Raw genomic sequence first — 16,310 nt, 5'->3', positions numbered from 1 at the left:
TTTTGCACACAATATTTACTAAAATATAAGTCACTATTAATTAGTTTTCACAAGTTGGCACATTTAAGATAAATGAAGCACTGAGTCTCAGTTAAGATGCAATTTAAAAATATATTGGATGGATTTTTCAGGTGTTGAGGGGAATTTATCTCCTAGAACAGCAGTTAGGATAAAGCAGGTTGATTAATTCATTCAGCAAACCTGCTTTTAGTATTGGATGACTTAGCCTATGCTAGTACTTTACGCAGTTTAATTGTACATTTATTTTCAATTATTTTCTTAGCATCACTCCAGTGCTTCCTGTAATATCTCCTGCATACTTTAAACACTTCCTCCCCCTGTCATCTTCAGTTTTAAAATATTTGTAACTGTTGGTATACCTGACAATAGGCATCACTTTGCCAAGAAAGGCATGTTAAGTTTTTTATCAGCTACAGTGTGACAAGAATGTAAATACTTGAATACAAAGTTAAATTTACATGTAATCTTAAGTCATATGTATTCAAATAAAAACTGTAAGAGCACGTTTGCAGCTTTCAGAGTTGCATCTGCATATAAAGCCATTATTGCCCCTAGGTCTTGCTCTCTTTTATAGCTCTCAATAGCCACATTTTAAATTCTGTTTTCATTAGTTAACCTCACATTATTTGAAAAGAGAATTGCTACTTATATACCTCAGAAATATAGTCTTCTCTATCAGTTACTTGAATCAAAAACATAATGCTTTTAATGAATTTGAACCAGATCTGTCTAGATAGACTGAAAGAATATGCCAAGAGTTTTGAATATACCATTGATACAGTGGCTCATACAATAGAAGACTGAACGTAAGTACAGTGGAAGCATAACTGACTGAATGTATCTCTTCAGAAAAGAGCCATAAAATTATCTGTAGAAGCAACGATTATAAATTACTATATAAATATTCACAGTCCTTTTTTTTCAATATGCTCATAAACGAAACATTTCCACAACAATAAAGGAATGCAGACAATGGTAGCTGATTCCTTTCTACTGTAGTTTAATGTTACAACAAAATTCTATGCCAGGTGACTACTTACTTTATTATATATAAATCACAGGTAGCAGTTTGACACTCCAAAGTTTTCTTAGAGAGCTCAATTTCAGTTAAATCCATTAAAGAATACTTCTCTGACAAGAACAGTCTCTCCTTTCCCAGATTCCACCAAGACCACAATGAGTATGCTCCTTCCCAGGCCATTAGCACTGAGGAGAAGTTTTCCTGAAACCATGGTGCCTGGCATTAAGTCTGAGAGCAGAGACAGTATCAGCACCTCCCACCTACTGATCTATAAAGAACTTGAGTGCTGAGGCTCCCATTGAAAACTGACTGTGTTCACACAAGTAACAACTGTACCACAGGGTAGCTGTGTAAGGGGAAAAAGTTGCCAGGACATATTTAACCTCTGTGTGCTTGACTTCACAACTGGATGTGAAGGAACAAGAATCTCTTGTAACTCATGATCTTTTTTAGCCAAAATAACACATTTTTCCACTAATCTATAGTCATCCCTCAGAAAAATAAAATAAGTAATATGAAATACCTTAAGAGGAAGAACTTCTTTATTAATACCATAGAAGTAAGCCATTGCTTGTGTCCATGAGCACAGACCTGCTACATTTCCACACACTTTTTTAGCAGTATCAAGATTATAATCCTCCATATCCAAATAAGGCTCTAAAAGCTCCACAGTTTCTCCTGTAATTGAGTCCTAATAAATGGAAAGGAAAAATTATTTTTTAAAATGGATTTTAAAATAAATGTGTGTCACAGAAAAATTTTTCTTCTTAAAAATGTGGTGGTACCACTTCTTACAGAAAAAATTAACAAAACAACACTGTTGCCTTTCACTCTTTTGAAGGACAGAAGATTAGGTGTTTTTTGTGAACTCAGGTGAAAATAGCTCCTGATTCCATTGCAATAGATTGACTTGAGTTTGCACTTAGTATCCCTATTTGACTCATAAGATGTACAGATGTTACTTGTACTAGTAGCTCCATGACAACTTAAACTGATCTAAGTTATTGCTGCTACAGCATTGTACATTCTTTCCTCTCCCCCTCAACCAGATGTTCTTGTCCCATCTTTAAAACCATCATCAATGCTCAGTGAGCTAGTTTGGAAGCTAATAAGACAGAAATCTAAGTCCACAAACTAGTTTTCTTCTAGGCTAGTTCCCTGAACAAGCTCCCCATGGAATCAGACAGGCACCAGTGTGAACAGAGCTAAGGGAGTCAAACATGCAGATTTAGGAAGGAAAAGGGTGAAACTGCAAGGAACTGACTTCACTTCACTGAAGCTAACCCTTTTCCTTAACCGTAAAGTGATTTCTTTCAGCTGTTCACTTCATTATTGTAATCTCAGATTTTCCTCCCTTTCACAATCTGCTGAGAACATGAAAAGGCAGATCTTTGATGATGGTGGTTAATCTGTAATTATGTGTCAGATGAAAATGGAATTCATCTCCCTAAGCAATGTAGAGAGTAGAAGAGCTTATACAGGATAACAATGGTTTCTTAACAATAGAGGCATTAAGAATCTTCCTTTTTTTTTGGCAGTGTATTAATACCTTTCTTTTAATGCATCTAAAAATCATCCTCCATTCATACTGTCAAGCAATATACCCTTTTCCTGCTTTTCTGCATAGCAAAAAGGAATGTCTTGTACTTGTCTGATCCCTAGCTACTATAATAACAAAGACATTCATCATAGTATTCCTAAGATCAGACATAGTGATGTTTTCACTATGAGCATTCACTAAAATGTAAAATAGCGCTGGACAAACATTTTACTTTTTTCATTCTCCTACTCAAAGTTATAAGCTAGCAAGCTGGCAAAGGTGAAGCAAAGACTAATCAGGATTGGCCTAAATTTCTGTTCAAGAGCTTGAAAAATATCATGCTTTTCCTTCTAAGTAATTAATTTTAAATCCAAGGAACTATTTCATCCACTAATCTTCCTTGCCTAAAAAAATTGGGAAAAAAACCCAAAAATCTCACATACAAATAAGCAGTGTAGTCTACTCAAAACTCCAGACATGGTGAGCTTTCTTCTCATATATACTCAGTCTTAGAAACAAGAAATGAGGGAGCAGAACAGCATGTGAAGTACTTCATCGGGGACAGAAGTAGTCTAGTGTTCTTTACCACATTCATCAGTATCGCTTCCTGCAAGAACTCAGTCCCACAGAGGTTGTTCTGACTCCTCTGAGTAAAGTTAAATGTGATGCAAACTACCAGCAGGAACACATACACTATTAATAAGTGCCAAAATTGGAAGCCTCATTAGAGAGACACTTGAGTAAGCAGTGCATAATTAGTCTCCATTATCTTTAAACTCATTTCCTCTTTCTGTTTAGTGAGGATAGCACTTGGAAAAGTGACCATATTGACAGCCCCAGGAAGAGTCTGTTTACAGAGGCAGTGCAAGTTTCCACATGGTGCCTTGTCAATATGGCTCACTGGGAGAAAGGGCTCCTAGGGATAGTGAGAATCGTGGTTTCAAGACCCATCTCTACAACAGAAATACTCCAGTAGCTTAGAAAAGGGATCAGCAAGATGCACAGCTGAAGCAGATTTTTAAAATCAGTGTATAAATGCAAGAGTATGTTCTGCAACATTGCAGAAAACCCAGGTTTTGCCAAAGCCTTATGGTTTTCTGGATTTTAAAGTTGGGCCGTGATTCTGCCTTTACATATTGCAGCCTAGAACTTTTTCTGGTCCAGCTACCTGCAACAACTTTCTTCCCTGCAGAGAAATTTCCCTTGTCTCACAGTTCAGTGAATCTTGCTATAAATAGGACAAGTTTCTGTCCTGACAGAAACTGCATTTGCTTTTATTTTTCTTACAGTTGATACTAAGGTTCTCAGTTCATTCTGCATCTCACTACTTCTCTAGTGAAACAACCCCCAAAATTCCCAAATATCTCAGTATTTTTCCTGACAGGCTGATTGTTTTCTTCTGTATTTCCTTGTAGTTCCCCACCAAACAATTCTGGAGATGGAGTTCTAGAGCGCCTGGTAGCACTCGAGATTTGAAAAGTTGTGAGCCATTTTAAGGCAAATTCCTACTGAGAAGCAGGAACTGCCTGAATAAAGACAACAGCAAGCTTCTCAATATTTGATCTAGTGTCTGTCATCAAATCTGCGTGGCTCAGGAGAAAGATTACTGAAATAATGAACTATGAAAATGGAGAGGAACACAGTCACAAAGGTATCTATGACTATAAGCACACAAAAAGCCTCTTCTGTTTCAAACTACCTTTAAAGTAGAAGACACTTTCACGTGATCTCTAAAGATAGTTATAGAAGTAACAGTGCCACTATTAACTTCTTACCTTCTGGAAAGTAAGCAACATGCTAAGAAATCCTGAATTATTCATTAGTTTCAGAGCCTCAGTCCATGAAGGCTTCACACATGAGCGTTCCTGATCAGGTGTTACTGAGTCTATTTTTCTTTGGAATAAAAGTAGCACGCAATCCATAATTCGCATTATCAAGTGAGGAGGTTTACCTAGTTTGCGAACAGTTGCAATGTCAGAAGGTTTTATTGTCTGAAAAATTAAAAAAGGCAAGAATCCTTTTAGCTAAGCAATCATTCGAAGACAGAGAAAGATGCTTTTTGGGAGGACTGTATACATAATGCAATTGCTGCAGTTTTGCAGGTCACACCGAAGCAGAACTGCAGAAACTCCTTAAAGGTAGAACCAGTCAATAATGGCTTTATTACCTGACAGTAAAGGAGGTCCTGCCCATCTTACCTCTCCACTGCCTCAGTTTTCAGGTTTTTATCTACAAGGATTGGCAGGTCAGTGCTAGTCCTTTCAATATTATTTTTTTCAAGTCAGAAGCATAAGCCATATTATTACAAGTAACAATCATCAACTACATGCAAGTTCAAAATATCTTCGATTCTGACCTGCAGGGCTGCCTCAGCTTCTTCCAGTGCAGGTCTTGCAGCTTCAAGCTTCTCTTCAGCTGCTGCTTTATCAATGGCAATGTCATCCACAATGGCCTGAGCCTTGTCTTTTACCTTTTGAACCTGCACTTTCACTGTTTCAGCAGCTTGGGCTTTCATAGTTACTTCCCATAAAACTTCATCAGCTTTTTTTGAAGCTACAGCCAAATCTTTCTCCTTCATCACCAACTCTTTAGAGAGCTGACTTACTGAAACCTCAGCTTCCATCAGTTTTGCAAGACCTGTGTTGAACAAATTTCATTTTAGCAACAGGAAGACCTACTGAGAGAGAAACTTCAGCGAAGCAATCTGGATACGTAAAATAAGTCACTTAGATTCATATTTAAGGACCCCAGTCAGTGATCCCATTCATTGAACACCAAAATTAAGCAGGGGTAATGTCCATTTGCTATTTAATTTTTCTTTTCTTTTTTTTTTTTTTTTTTTTTAATGGGTAACTCTTCAGAATCTGTCACTTGTTTATATCCTTATATATGAGGAGCACTAAATATTAAAACACACTTATTAAAATATGATATACCTGTTCATAACTCAGTTCACAATTGGCAACAGAGAAGAAACAGTTTAAGTTCACATTCACTTCCAAACACCATTCAGTTTCAGAAACTCTTTAATTTTTTACTGTGTAGGACCTTGTGCAGGGCAATATTTTGGAAATTTTACATTTGGCATATAAGTGGTTTTTTAAAAGATTCTTCAGAGGGACTGAATTTGAACATTTGCTTATCTTCCCTCAGATTTACTTTTAGCATGTTTAAATGTGAAAACTAGGATCTCAGCATGCATACATGTCAAAGCAGGAGTTTCAGGTATTTTAACTGCTAACTAATACTATTTTCAAAACTCATCTGCAATCTGCAACATTCACAAAGTTCATTGAAACTAAACCTCTGCATATTTTGTAATCACACACAACACAGCTGAAAACATGTAAGTCTTCTTCCAAATAAAAGTAAGCTTACAATCTAACTGCATGCTTTTACATTCCTTTACCCAGATTCTTCCCACCTTTTAAAAAACAAACAAAAATCAAACAGATTTTACAGTACCTGTTCTCATGCGTTCAGACAAACTTCCAACACTGGCAAACTTCTCTTGGTAAATAGCTTTGTAGCCTCCAATGAAGGATAGGTAAGATTTTGGAGTCACAAATGTTCGTCGCCTGTATCGTTCAAAGTATTCAACACATTTTTCAGCTACAATATCTTGAAATGTTCCCATGGTGTTAACAACACTCTGTTTCACTTCATCTGTGCACTCAATATGGTAGGAAACTAAAAAATGCTGTGCAACTGCTACAAGAGCATCTTTAGGCCAGCGCTGGAACCAGTCCATGGTACAGCCTGAAATCAGACCTGGAAATTTGAGTGCACGAGTTCTGAATTTTTCCCCAACAGGAGAAAAACAAAGAACCACATGCAGGTTATTACGAACTCGAGTGAGAAAGTAGTTATAAAGATTTTCACCAGTGGGAGTACGCCTTGGGTAATCCTTCTTCATTTCCAGTATCAGGTCTTGTGTGATTTCACCTATTTCATCTCGTGCAAAAAGATTTGAGACTTCACCTGAAGCCAAAACATTGTTCATGTACTCAAGAAAAGATTCATCTCTGATTTCATTGTCTGTGAATATAAATACAACGCCCTTTCCTTTTTGCCCAGCAGTGCGGTACAAGATTTTCAGATCATCCAAAAGGTTGTTGGTGGCATACGTTCTGAAAAGAAAAGGATTAAAGAAAGAGAGAACAAAAATTACAGATCATTTTAGGAAATAGCCATCATCTGTCTCAGCTTCCTTAAGCTGAGAAAAAGTTTACACAAGAAATTAACATCATATCTCCTGGTTTCATCTTTTTAGGGTGTTTTTCTTAAACATTTTCTCAAAGTGACCATAAATCATGGGAATGTAGGTGAAATGAACAGAAAAACATGCTGGAAAAAAAAGATAGTAAGAGCAATACTACCTCTAAGATAATTATGATGATGCTTTGCATCCCTACAGTTTGCAGATGTAAATTCTTTAATAGAACTCTAGGCTAATACATCTGGATTAAGTGGTCGAGTAGGTTCTGATACCTGTAACCATTATCTAAATACAGCTGGATTATCTTTGGAAAATAATGAGAGCAGATTAAAGGAAATCATTAAGAGACAAGAAAAAACAAAACTGAAGGGTTTATTATTTTATCGGGTTTAACCGAAATCAAACCCCAGAAATGATGCTTGAACATTATCACTTGAGCTGATCAACTCTGTTGCAAACGGAGATCACGACTGCTTCTTTCATTATGCCTCTTATAGCTGGTGCACACAAGTAAGATTCAGATGCAGTCCACATGAATTCAACTACAGATTTGAGATTATGGAATATAAAATTAAGCAAAGTAAGGTTAATAAAATGACACATTTTGTCCATTATGTTCTTAGCCAATTAAAGCTGAAATTAGGAACCTCTTTTCTTTGAAACCAGTTTCTTATTTCCAAGAGTCTTCTCAAAGTCATAAAGTAATACTTGCAATGCACGACTCATTCTTCAGTATTTGAAAGCACTACTCTATTTTTATATTAAACACACCACACAAAAGGTCTCAGTTCTCTTCAAGCTGCATCTTACCACAGCTCTAATGCAATCACTGCAGAACCTGTAAAACAATCTAACTCATCAGTTTGCATGTGTCAATGTCTTGTGGTATTCCAATAAGAATGTATGAATTTCTCTACTGAGTCAGAGTAACAGTCCAACTAGCTCAATACTCTTAACACCCGCAATGGGAAATGCTACTTAGAGACAAAACACAAACCAGCATCCACGCTTCACTGCTCATTTCTTTCCTCACCCCTCCATATTCATAGCCACTAGGAATGTTAGAAGATATGTCGATCTTATCCTTTTGGTATCCATTTATAAACCTGCTGATACGGTCTTCCGCCACAGCCTCCTGTGGCAAGTTACAAAAGATGACTATCCACTTCTTAAATACACACTTTCAGTTACCTGCTTCTATCCCACCTCCAGTTAGATTCCGCAAACGAGCCTTTCCTAAGTGACTGAAATATCTCTTTGCCTTATTAATGTATTTTGAATCTTGCAAAACTAGGGACTTTATTCTGTGATGCTACACTTTTTTCTTTCCCTCCTTTTTTTGTTCCCACTGTTCCTTCCTTCTGCTTCTGGGACACAGGAAGAGGTTGTGATATCTTTTTCTTTCTCTTTCATCAGAAACCTCATAACATTTTTCAAAGACCTGATATATCTCTCTAAGGAAGATTTCTCAGTGTGTTGAGTAGTTTGCAGACACACTGCCAGTCCTCAGTGCTTACCTTTGTAAACCCTATGTCAAAAGAGAAACAGATCGAAGGCATCAGTTACTCCCAGTCCCTTCAAATTTCTACAAATTACCAAATTCCAGCACTACGAATTATTAAGTCATTGATAGCAGTTATAATAATACAGTTTGGGTACATAACTATCGATAGAAAAAATCATTACTTCCCCTGAAAATCAGCATTTGCCCGCTATGCAAAATACACCAGCAGGTTATTCTGTGTTATCTTTAGTGAGAAATTGTATTTTAGTGGGAGTTCACAGGGGTGCACTGCAGACTCAGATGCTGAAGGAAAGATAGATTTATTGTCAATAGCATAAAGGCAGCAAAACAAATACCCAGTATCTGTCATCTATAGACTGTGCATTTGCAGAGATGCTTTTGATCAAAAATGTAGTTTACAATGAGGGATAAAATGTTTGACAAGTTTGCATTTCTTTAAGTTGATTGTGAGACATTCATTTCTACAGCAAATGAAGGAGTAAATGTCTATGTACACTGCATTGTGTTACCTTGTTAAAGTAATCTGAAAGCTGTCATATCCAGCAATATATGACGCTAGTCTGGTCAGACTCTGTTTTCCAGATCCACCCACACCCACCAGCAATGCATTTCCTTGTGGAGTACGAATAATCCGTGATATTTTAATCAGATGGATGATTGCATCCTGTATATTGAGAGAAAAAGGGACGAAAAGAAGTAAAAATAATATAATGTATATTCAACTACACATCACCAAGCAACTGCCTCTCAACAGCTTGAGGACTTCTCTGGAGCCTGTGACAAAGACTCAGTCCTGTACTCATCAGAATCAACAAGAGATTTCTCCCTGACCTCAGCGTGCAGCAGAACTAGCCTAAGAGAAACGTTCTTGTATCAAGATCATATGAATGTCATACGCAGTGTTTGTTCTCAGCAGAGCTGAGGGCATACCCCTTAGGTGACAGAAGGAAAAGCAGAAAGGATGTGAATTAACACCCTCCCCCAACCTTTTAGCTGAGCTATTTATAGGTTCTCTAAATAGTCTGCCAAAAGCAAAATACAAGTACTCTATAGATATTTCTTATTCAACTATTGTATTTATCATAGAGCAAGAATTAATCTGAAATACCCTAAAAATCTACCAAACCACCCAGTCTAAAGATGAAGAAAGTATCATGCATCATGAGACCTTTGAGAAAGAGTCAACTTTCAGAGGTGCAAGGCGACATTCACAATGTGCACTGTAGAAACAAGTGAGTTGTGCTTTGCATTATGCAGGGCAGGATAGAGAAAAGATGGGGAACTGCAAAGACATGGGATAATTTGTGGGAGCAAAGGCTGCTGGGAGACAGCAGCATAGCTTTATAGAGTTTATTTGTAAGGCCCATTGGATACAGGGATAGCCATTCTGAGCTATCTCCAAAATAATTTGATAGAAACATACAAGATCCATGTATCAGTAAATGTGAAAGACCAGGCACTTTCTGCATTAATATAACTACAGGCACTAATACCTTGAAAAATACTAAATCCATCTTTGATCCTCTGACGGTTTCATTGTACTGTTGCATGAACATCTGTAATCTTTCAGCCAAATTATCCAAAGATGGGATAGGTTCATACATTTTGGGAACCTTCAACTCTGTATCGTCAGGTTCATCTCCAGTAGCTTCTGGGGCATCACGCAAGAAATCCACAAAGTATAGTTCTGTGGGTTTATCTTCAAATAGATTTTGACCATGTTCTGCAGAAGCAATCTACAACAACACATTAAGGATTGCTTTAGTAATGAAACATTTGATTGGCCTCTTCCTGTGGCAAATACAGGAACACTATTTGCCTACCTTTTTCATCATATCCTCAAACCAGTCTTTATCACTTTGGCTGATGAACCTATCTGCGATAACACGTCTGCATTCATGCTGGAATAAGGCTACCAAAACACTGATGCTCTGGCAGACGTCGGAAGTAACTGTGAGTATTCCTTGCCAAATACGACTGAGGTCTCGTAAATTAAAGATGTAATGAAATTTAGCTGGAGTTGGTAACATCTACAAAATAATGTCATAAGACATAGTCAAATAACTACTAAATTAAAACATTTTCTACCAAATATTAAATAAATATGGAAATTTTCACAAACTTCAAAATCAATATTGCATTAAAGCAGAAATACAGGCTTGGCTTTTAAGAGACAGTGGTAAAAATGAAGAAATGACTGTGGCAATGACCAGCTCTTAAATTTCACATAGATTTCACCCAAGTTCCTTTTAATCTTTCAAGTCCCAGGAACATGCACTGGAGGGTAGCCAAGACAGGTTAGTTAATGATGGCATTGAAGGCCACAGTAAAAATGTCAGCATTGCTTAAGCTTTGGTGTTGCTCCTGCCCTTTCTTCCAGATCATTTCTGTCACTCTCTTTTGTCCTTTCCAAGAACTTTTGAGGAAAAGTTCATGAGGAAAAGGAAAAGTAGATGAGGAAAAAGCAGAGAAAAGAGAGCAGAAAAATAAGAAAAGAGGATTTGAAAGTTACATTTTCTCTATAGGTAGTTAATTAGCAGTAATAAGCACCATTTCTGTTGAATATACTGGTCAGTAGCTGACTGGTCAATAGTTTCACTAGAACTCTATTTCTCTGTTTAAGCCAAGTTTATGTCTACAGTTGAGTTGTTTGGGAAATTCTGATCAACCTTTTCTGAACTAGAAAATTACATTTATCAAATCCCCCCCTATCCCTATCCTTCCACCACTCTCCTCCACTTTTTTCATTAGAAGATGAAATTTGGCACACATTTCTATGCTGCAATTTTACTCTTTTCAAATTTCATTCTACACATAAATTTTATTTTATATTTCAAAACAACATTTGTTTAGTAATTGCAGATAAATGTTTTTACAATCTGTTTGAAATGGAAGAAGTAAATATTTAGAATTTACTAAATACCAGATTTCATTCGTTTTGAACTGATTCCCTCTCCACCAAATTTACTCCTTTCCTTTAGTTCAGATCTATAAGGTTTCCCACAATCCCAAACATCTTTACAAAAAATTCCTATTTAATTTTTAATTTATGGTTCCTTATGCCCTTGACATTTTCTCAACCAGAAGACCTCTAAATCTTCCTATCAGATATGCTCTACTATATTATACTTATGTAATTCTTACTTTAGCTATAGAAGGCACTGCATATGATTATGTTTCCAGTCAGCTAACTAGGTGCTGATAGCATCAAATTCAGAACAGAGACATCAGCCAGAAGTTATACATACAGGTCACAGCTTCACAATATGAAGTATGAACACACATGACAGTACAAAAGACCTGGGTCTTGTTGCTTTGTCATGGTACAGATGTTTCAAAGGCTTCTTAACAGATGTAATTTTACCTTTGCTTTTGTCATTTGCCAAATCTTTCGAGTTGTAGATACTAATGCTGAAGCCAGTTTACATATTTCTGCAGGGAAATGTCGTTGTTCACAGAAATAGCCTTCAGCTATTGTTCGAAATATTTTGTCAATAGAGGAACTGGAAGGCAGTGTGCAGTTGTAGATGCTGAAATGGCGCTTCAAGCGCTGTGGGATGTCATTCCGACCTCCTCCAGGGTGAATCATAGCAGCTACAAACTGGATGTCAACCACATTTGTGAATTCTCCCGGCTTCTCCAAATTGTAGAAACCTTTCTGTTCCATCAGCTGTCTTACAATCTCATTGGTGATCTAGTCATTGCCCCAAAAAAAAAAAAAAAAATGGAGCAGTTAAGTGTTTCAGGGTTCTCAACTTAAAAAAAAAGGAAAGAGGAAATCTCCAGTATAATAAATTAGTAGAAAAAAATGAAATGTATCTCTTGTCTTTCTTAATTTCAGGTATTCTGGTGAACACTTCAGCAATTTATAAAGCTATGCAACATGGTACCAAGCATTGTGATGCAGAGGATTGGCTGCATGTAAGCTTCACATGCCAAGTAGCTGTGGACATGAGTTCAGACATTCAACTGGATTTCCATGATATCAATGTAAGAAAATTCAGTAGTTTAAAGTTTCAAGACAGACTACATATTCAGACTGACACAGGCACTTAGTGACAAAGAATGGTTAGTTTAGCACAAAGCATAGTCACACATTCACTTGTACAGAAGCAGTGAAACAACAGGATTACAGATCTATACTGGGAGCAGGAAAATTATTTTTCTGAGCAGTAATTTTTTTTTTTTTAATTTAAGTCAGATTTTCAGATAATAGGTCTATAAGTATTCATTTATCAATACCTCAAAACATCTCGCTAGTCTTGGATGTCAACTGTGCTGTTATATTTCTCCTAATAATAACTGTACTTTAAAGTCCAGAGCAGATGGAGGAAGGAAAGTATCTGATTGCTTCTTGGATTTGCATGCTTCCTTTCCCAGATTGGTTCTTTCTACAGCTAGACTGGAAATTCTGCAAGCTCTCTATGTAACCAAAACAAAAGGCTTAAAAGCTACAATGATTGCACAAAGTACCTTGATGCTGACCCTAATCTTTTGAGACTGACAGCTTATTAATCTTGGCAAAAACTGGCCTGGAGAAATTGCTTTTAGTAGAGGTGCTTGGTCTAGTCTATGTTAAGTTACCTTTTTCCTAAACTTTCTTATTTTTCAACCCTCAGATCAGCATTTCCATCAGCAGCAATCATAAGACCACCAGTTCCCAGACATTAACATCTTCCTTTTACCTGATCACCCCATTCATTAATCACAGGCATGTTGATGTCATCAATAAAGACAGTCATTTTCTTCCCTGCCGGAGGACCATATGTGGTGCCCATTCTTTTATCTATGTAACTTTCTATGCTCCTTTGGAACATATTTGGCAGAGTTGCAGAAGAAAAGTTTAGGCATTTGGTCAAGTGAACATCAGGATCATACTTGCTTGTGTAATCCTGCAAGATAAATCAATTTTAAGTGCACCAGTAACTCCAGATGAACTCAGCCAAAAGGAGACATAGATGCTCAGCAGCCCTGCAAAAATCAGATATGTGCAAAATCTCAGTCCTGCTATTAACTTAAAAATGTCAAACAGCAGTTTATTTAAGATAAATATACTGTCTCCAACCTGAAATTCAAACAAACTCTCAGTTAATGTTTTGCATAAAGTTTCTAAGTATTAGAATTTATAAGCTTTTAACAGACTTCACTAAGTGTTACAACAAGTAGACATGTGACAACTCGAGATGCAAATAAACTTTGCATTATCACTTGTCAGGGTTTTTCTAAATTCAAGCTGTTAGTGATGATCTATGACAGCAGCCTGAAAGGAACAATTGAAAAACTAAATCCTTTTTCATGTTTACACTACAGCACCATATCTTAGCAGTGTACACAGCAGTGTAAGGGAATGGTAGGGTAAAATTAAACTCAGCTACACTGCATTTACTGATAGTTATCCTCTCTTAATGAAGAAAGGAATCATTGGGTTTTACGAATGCATACAACTCCCACAGCTGCTGCTGATGCCCTAAAGCAACAAAGTTCCACTTTTTTGCATTTAGTGACATTTCATAATAGAACCGGAAAGAAGAAGATGTAACCCTGGAGTCAAACCAAGGCGCATATATATATATAAGGCATGGGAAATACTTTGTTTAGTGAGATTCTTGGAACATAAAAATAGTATTAAAAATTCCAGTTTTCCAACATTATTTCTTTTTAAAGATTGAATTATTCTGAAACAATAACAAAGTTATGTCATTTAAATTCTTATCTTTATAACAGGGTTGACTAGAAATGTTGCCATTTTGGTACCTCAGAAAATTAAACCTATATCATTGCTGATTAAGTGCTCTAAGAACAACTCCAGTGAGACGTACACTCTGTGTGACAACAGGATGATACTGCTAAGCCCCCTCAAAACATTTTGATGAATGTTGTTAAACTGTTCATTTTCTTGACACAATGTTGATACAGCGATCTCTGTTTAAGAAAAGGTGCCCTTCAGAAACAGGTTTTTCTCAGACATCACAGAAATGACAGTCTACGCATGCAATGTATATGCAACAGTCCTGTGTTTGGTGAGTATTCTTGGCAGCTGATGGGTGGGTGCAGGTCACCGCTCAGACCTCTCCTTGGGACTCCAACAGTCTGTACAAAACGAATGTACTGGGTGCAGGTTCCCAGGCACTGGCAGTGCGGGCTGTGGGGCAGCCCCTTGAAAGAAGAGGATGGGGCTTCCCCATGCCAGACACAGCCAGTTCCAGCTGGCTCCAGCAGACCCACTGGAGCCACTCAGTCTGCGTAAGAAAGGGCAAAGTGCTGCCTGGCAGTGGAGAGAGAGAGAAGTGAGAAAAAATGTGAGAGAAACAGGCCTGCAGACACCAAGGTGAGAGTAGAAAGAAGGACAGGAGGTCCTCCAGGAAAGATTGCCCTGAAGCCCCTGGAGAAGACCCCTGTGAAGCTGGTTGCCCCCCTGCAGCCCGTGGAGGACCACGTTGGAGCAGATACCCACGCTGCAGCCCCTGGAGGTCCCCACGCCACAGTAGGTAGATGTGCTCTGAAGGACGCTGTAGCGTGGGGAGAGCCCACATCTGAGCAGGCTCCTGGCAGAAGCTGAGGGCTGTGGAGAGGAGCTGATGCAGGAGCAGGTTTGCTGGCAGGACCTGTAACCCCATGGGGGACCCACACTGGAGCAGTCTGTTCCTGAGGGACTGCACCCCGTGGAAGGGACCCACGCTGGAGCAGTTCATGAATTGCTACAGCCATGGTAAGGACCCATGCTGGAGCAGTTTGTGAAGGACTGTATGCCATGGAAGGGACCCCATGTAGGGCTAGGGAGCAGTGTGAGGAGGAAGGAGCAGCAGAGAGGAGCTGTTATGGACTGATGGCTGTCCCCATTCCCCAACCCCCTGCGCTGCTTGGGCAGAAGGTAGAGAAGTTGGGGACAAAGGAGTGACGATGAGCCTGGGAACAAGGAAGGGATGAGGGGAGGGTGCTTTTAGTATTGTCTTTGTTTTTCACCATCCTATTCTATTTTTAATTAGAAATAAATTAAATTCATTTTCCACAAGAGAAGTCTGTTTTGCCCGTGACAGTAAGTCACATGAGGGATCTCCCTGTCCTTACCTCAACCCCTGTCCTGTTGAGGAGGGGGAGGGAACCAGTGGCTGGGTGGGGGTCTTGCAGCTGGCCAAGGTCAACTCACCACAACTATGAATAAACAACCATTCAGAAAACAGCCTTTTGTTTTATTCCCTATGGCATTTCAGAACCTTTGCATGGTAGCAGTAATATTCCACAGTAGATAAATGAGAACTGCCTTTGAAAAAGAAGAGGCTATTTAATGGGATTATTTTTGTTAGTTAAACTGTCAGAGAATTTTCAACTCTACCATACTAGTTTCATGTTAAATTCTGGATTTTTTTCCAATTCATTAATTAATAGTAGAGAAAGCAAAGGTCTTAAATGAGTTCTTTATTTTGACATATACTGATGCCTTACTCATTGCTGAAGATTACTTCAGATTAATTGATTACTACCTGAAGTGTTCTCTATGAAATTTTTTTTACTTTTTCATGAAACCAGTTGCTTATATCTGGAAATTCCTTTTCCACAAGGTAAAATAAAGCAAAATTCCACAGAAGGTGAAAGTAGAAGGGGAGCAGTTGTGAAGGCAGTTAACTTTCACTCCTAAACTTAAATGAGATCAAGTATCTACTGGCATTATACTCCCTTGTATAAGGAACATACTGTACTCTATAGAATAGACACAGGGTAAGCAACTCCCAAGAGTCGGCTCTAACTATTTTTAGGGACAGGAATGGCAGCTGAAGGCTGGAGGTTTCCAATATCTGGCCAAAAGCCAGTATACAGAATATCAAGACCATCACCCAGACCCCGCCTCTTCACTCTGCTAAAATAGTTCTCCAGCTGGTGCCAGGAACAGAGGTTGACATTACACCAGTATGCACGTTGGCATCAACAGCAAAGATGAAAAAGCAGTATTAATGACTGTTGGCACTGGTACAACTTGCTTTATGTC

General features: G+C 38.0%; 1 protein-coding gene across 1 annotated transcript in view; it reads right to left on the bottom strand.

Annotated features, from left to right (window-relative positions):
* The window catches only part of LOC104365682 (dynein axonemal heavy chain 5), a 168,318-nt gene that overhangs the window by 66,422 nt on the left and 85,586 nt on the right, over positions 1-16,310 (bottom strand). The window contains exons 52-60 of the mRNA XM_042798240.1: positions 13,012-13,218; positions 11,691-12,020; positions 10,150-10,356; positions 9,820-10,062; positions 8,836-8,990; positions 6,048-6,712; positions 4,939-5,219; positions 4,358-4,573; positions 1,566-1,733 (exon numbers count right to left, since the gene is read on the bottom strand). Of these exons, the coding sequence (XP_042654174.1) occupies positions 1,566-1,733; positions 4,358-4,573; positions 4,939-5,219; positions 6,048-6,712; positions 8,836-8,990; positions 9,820-10,062; positions 10,150-10,356; positions 11,691-12,020; positions 13,012-13,218 (2,472 nt within the window). The remainder of the gene's footprint in view (positions 1-1,565; positions 1,734-4,357; positions 4,574-4,938; positions 5,220-6,047; positions 6,713-8,835; positions 8,991-9,819; positions 10,063-10,149; positions 10,357-11,690; positions 12,021-13,011; positions 13,219-16,310) is intronic.

This window comes from Tyto alba, unplaced genomic scaffold, assembly GCF_018691265.1.
Source record: "Tyto alba isolate M040663 unplaced genomic scaffold, T.alba_DEE_v4.0 Super-Scaffold_27, whole genome shotgun sequence".
Taxonomy (NCBI): Eukaryota; Metazoa; Chordata; class Aves; order Strigiformes; family Tytonidae; genus Tyto; species Tyto alba.
This window is presented reverse-complemented; position numbering and strand designations above follow the sequence as displayed.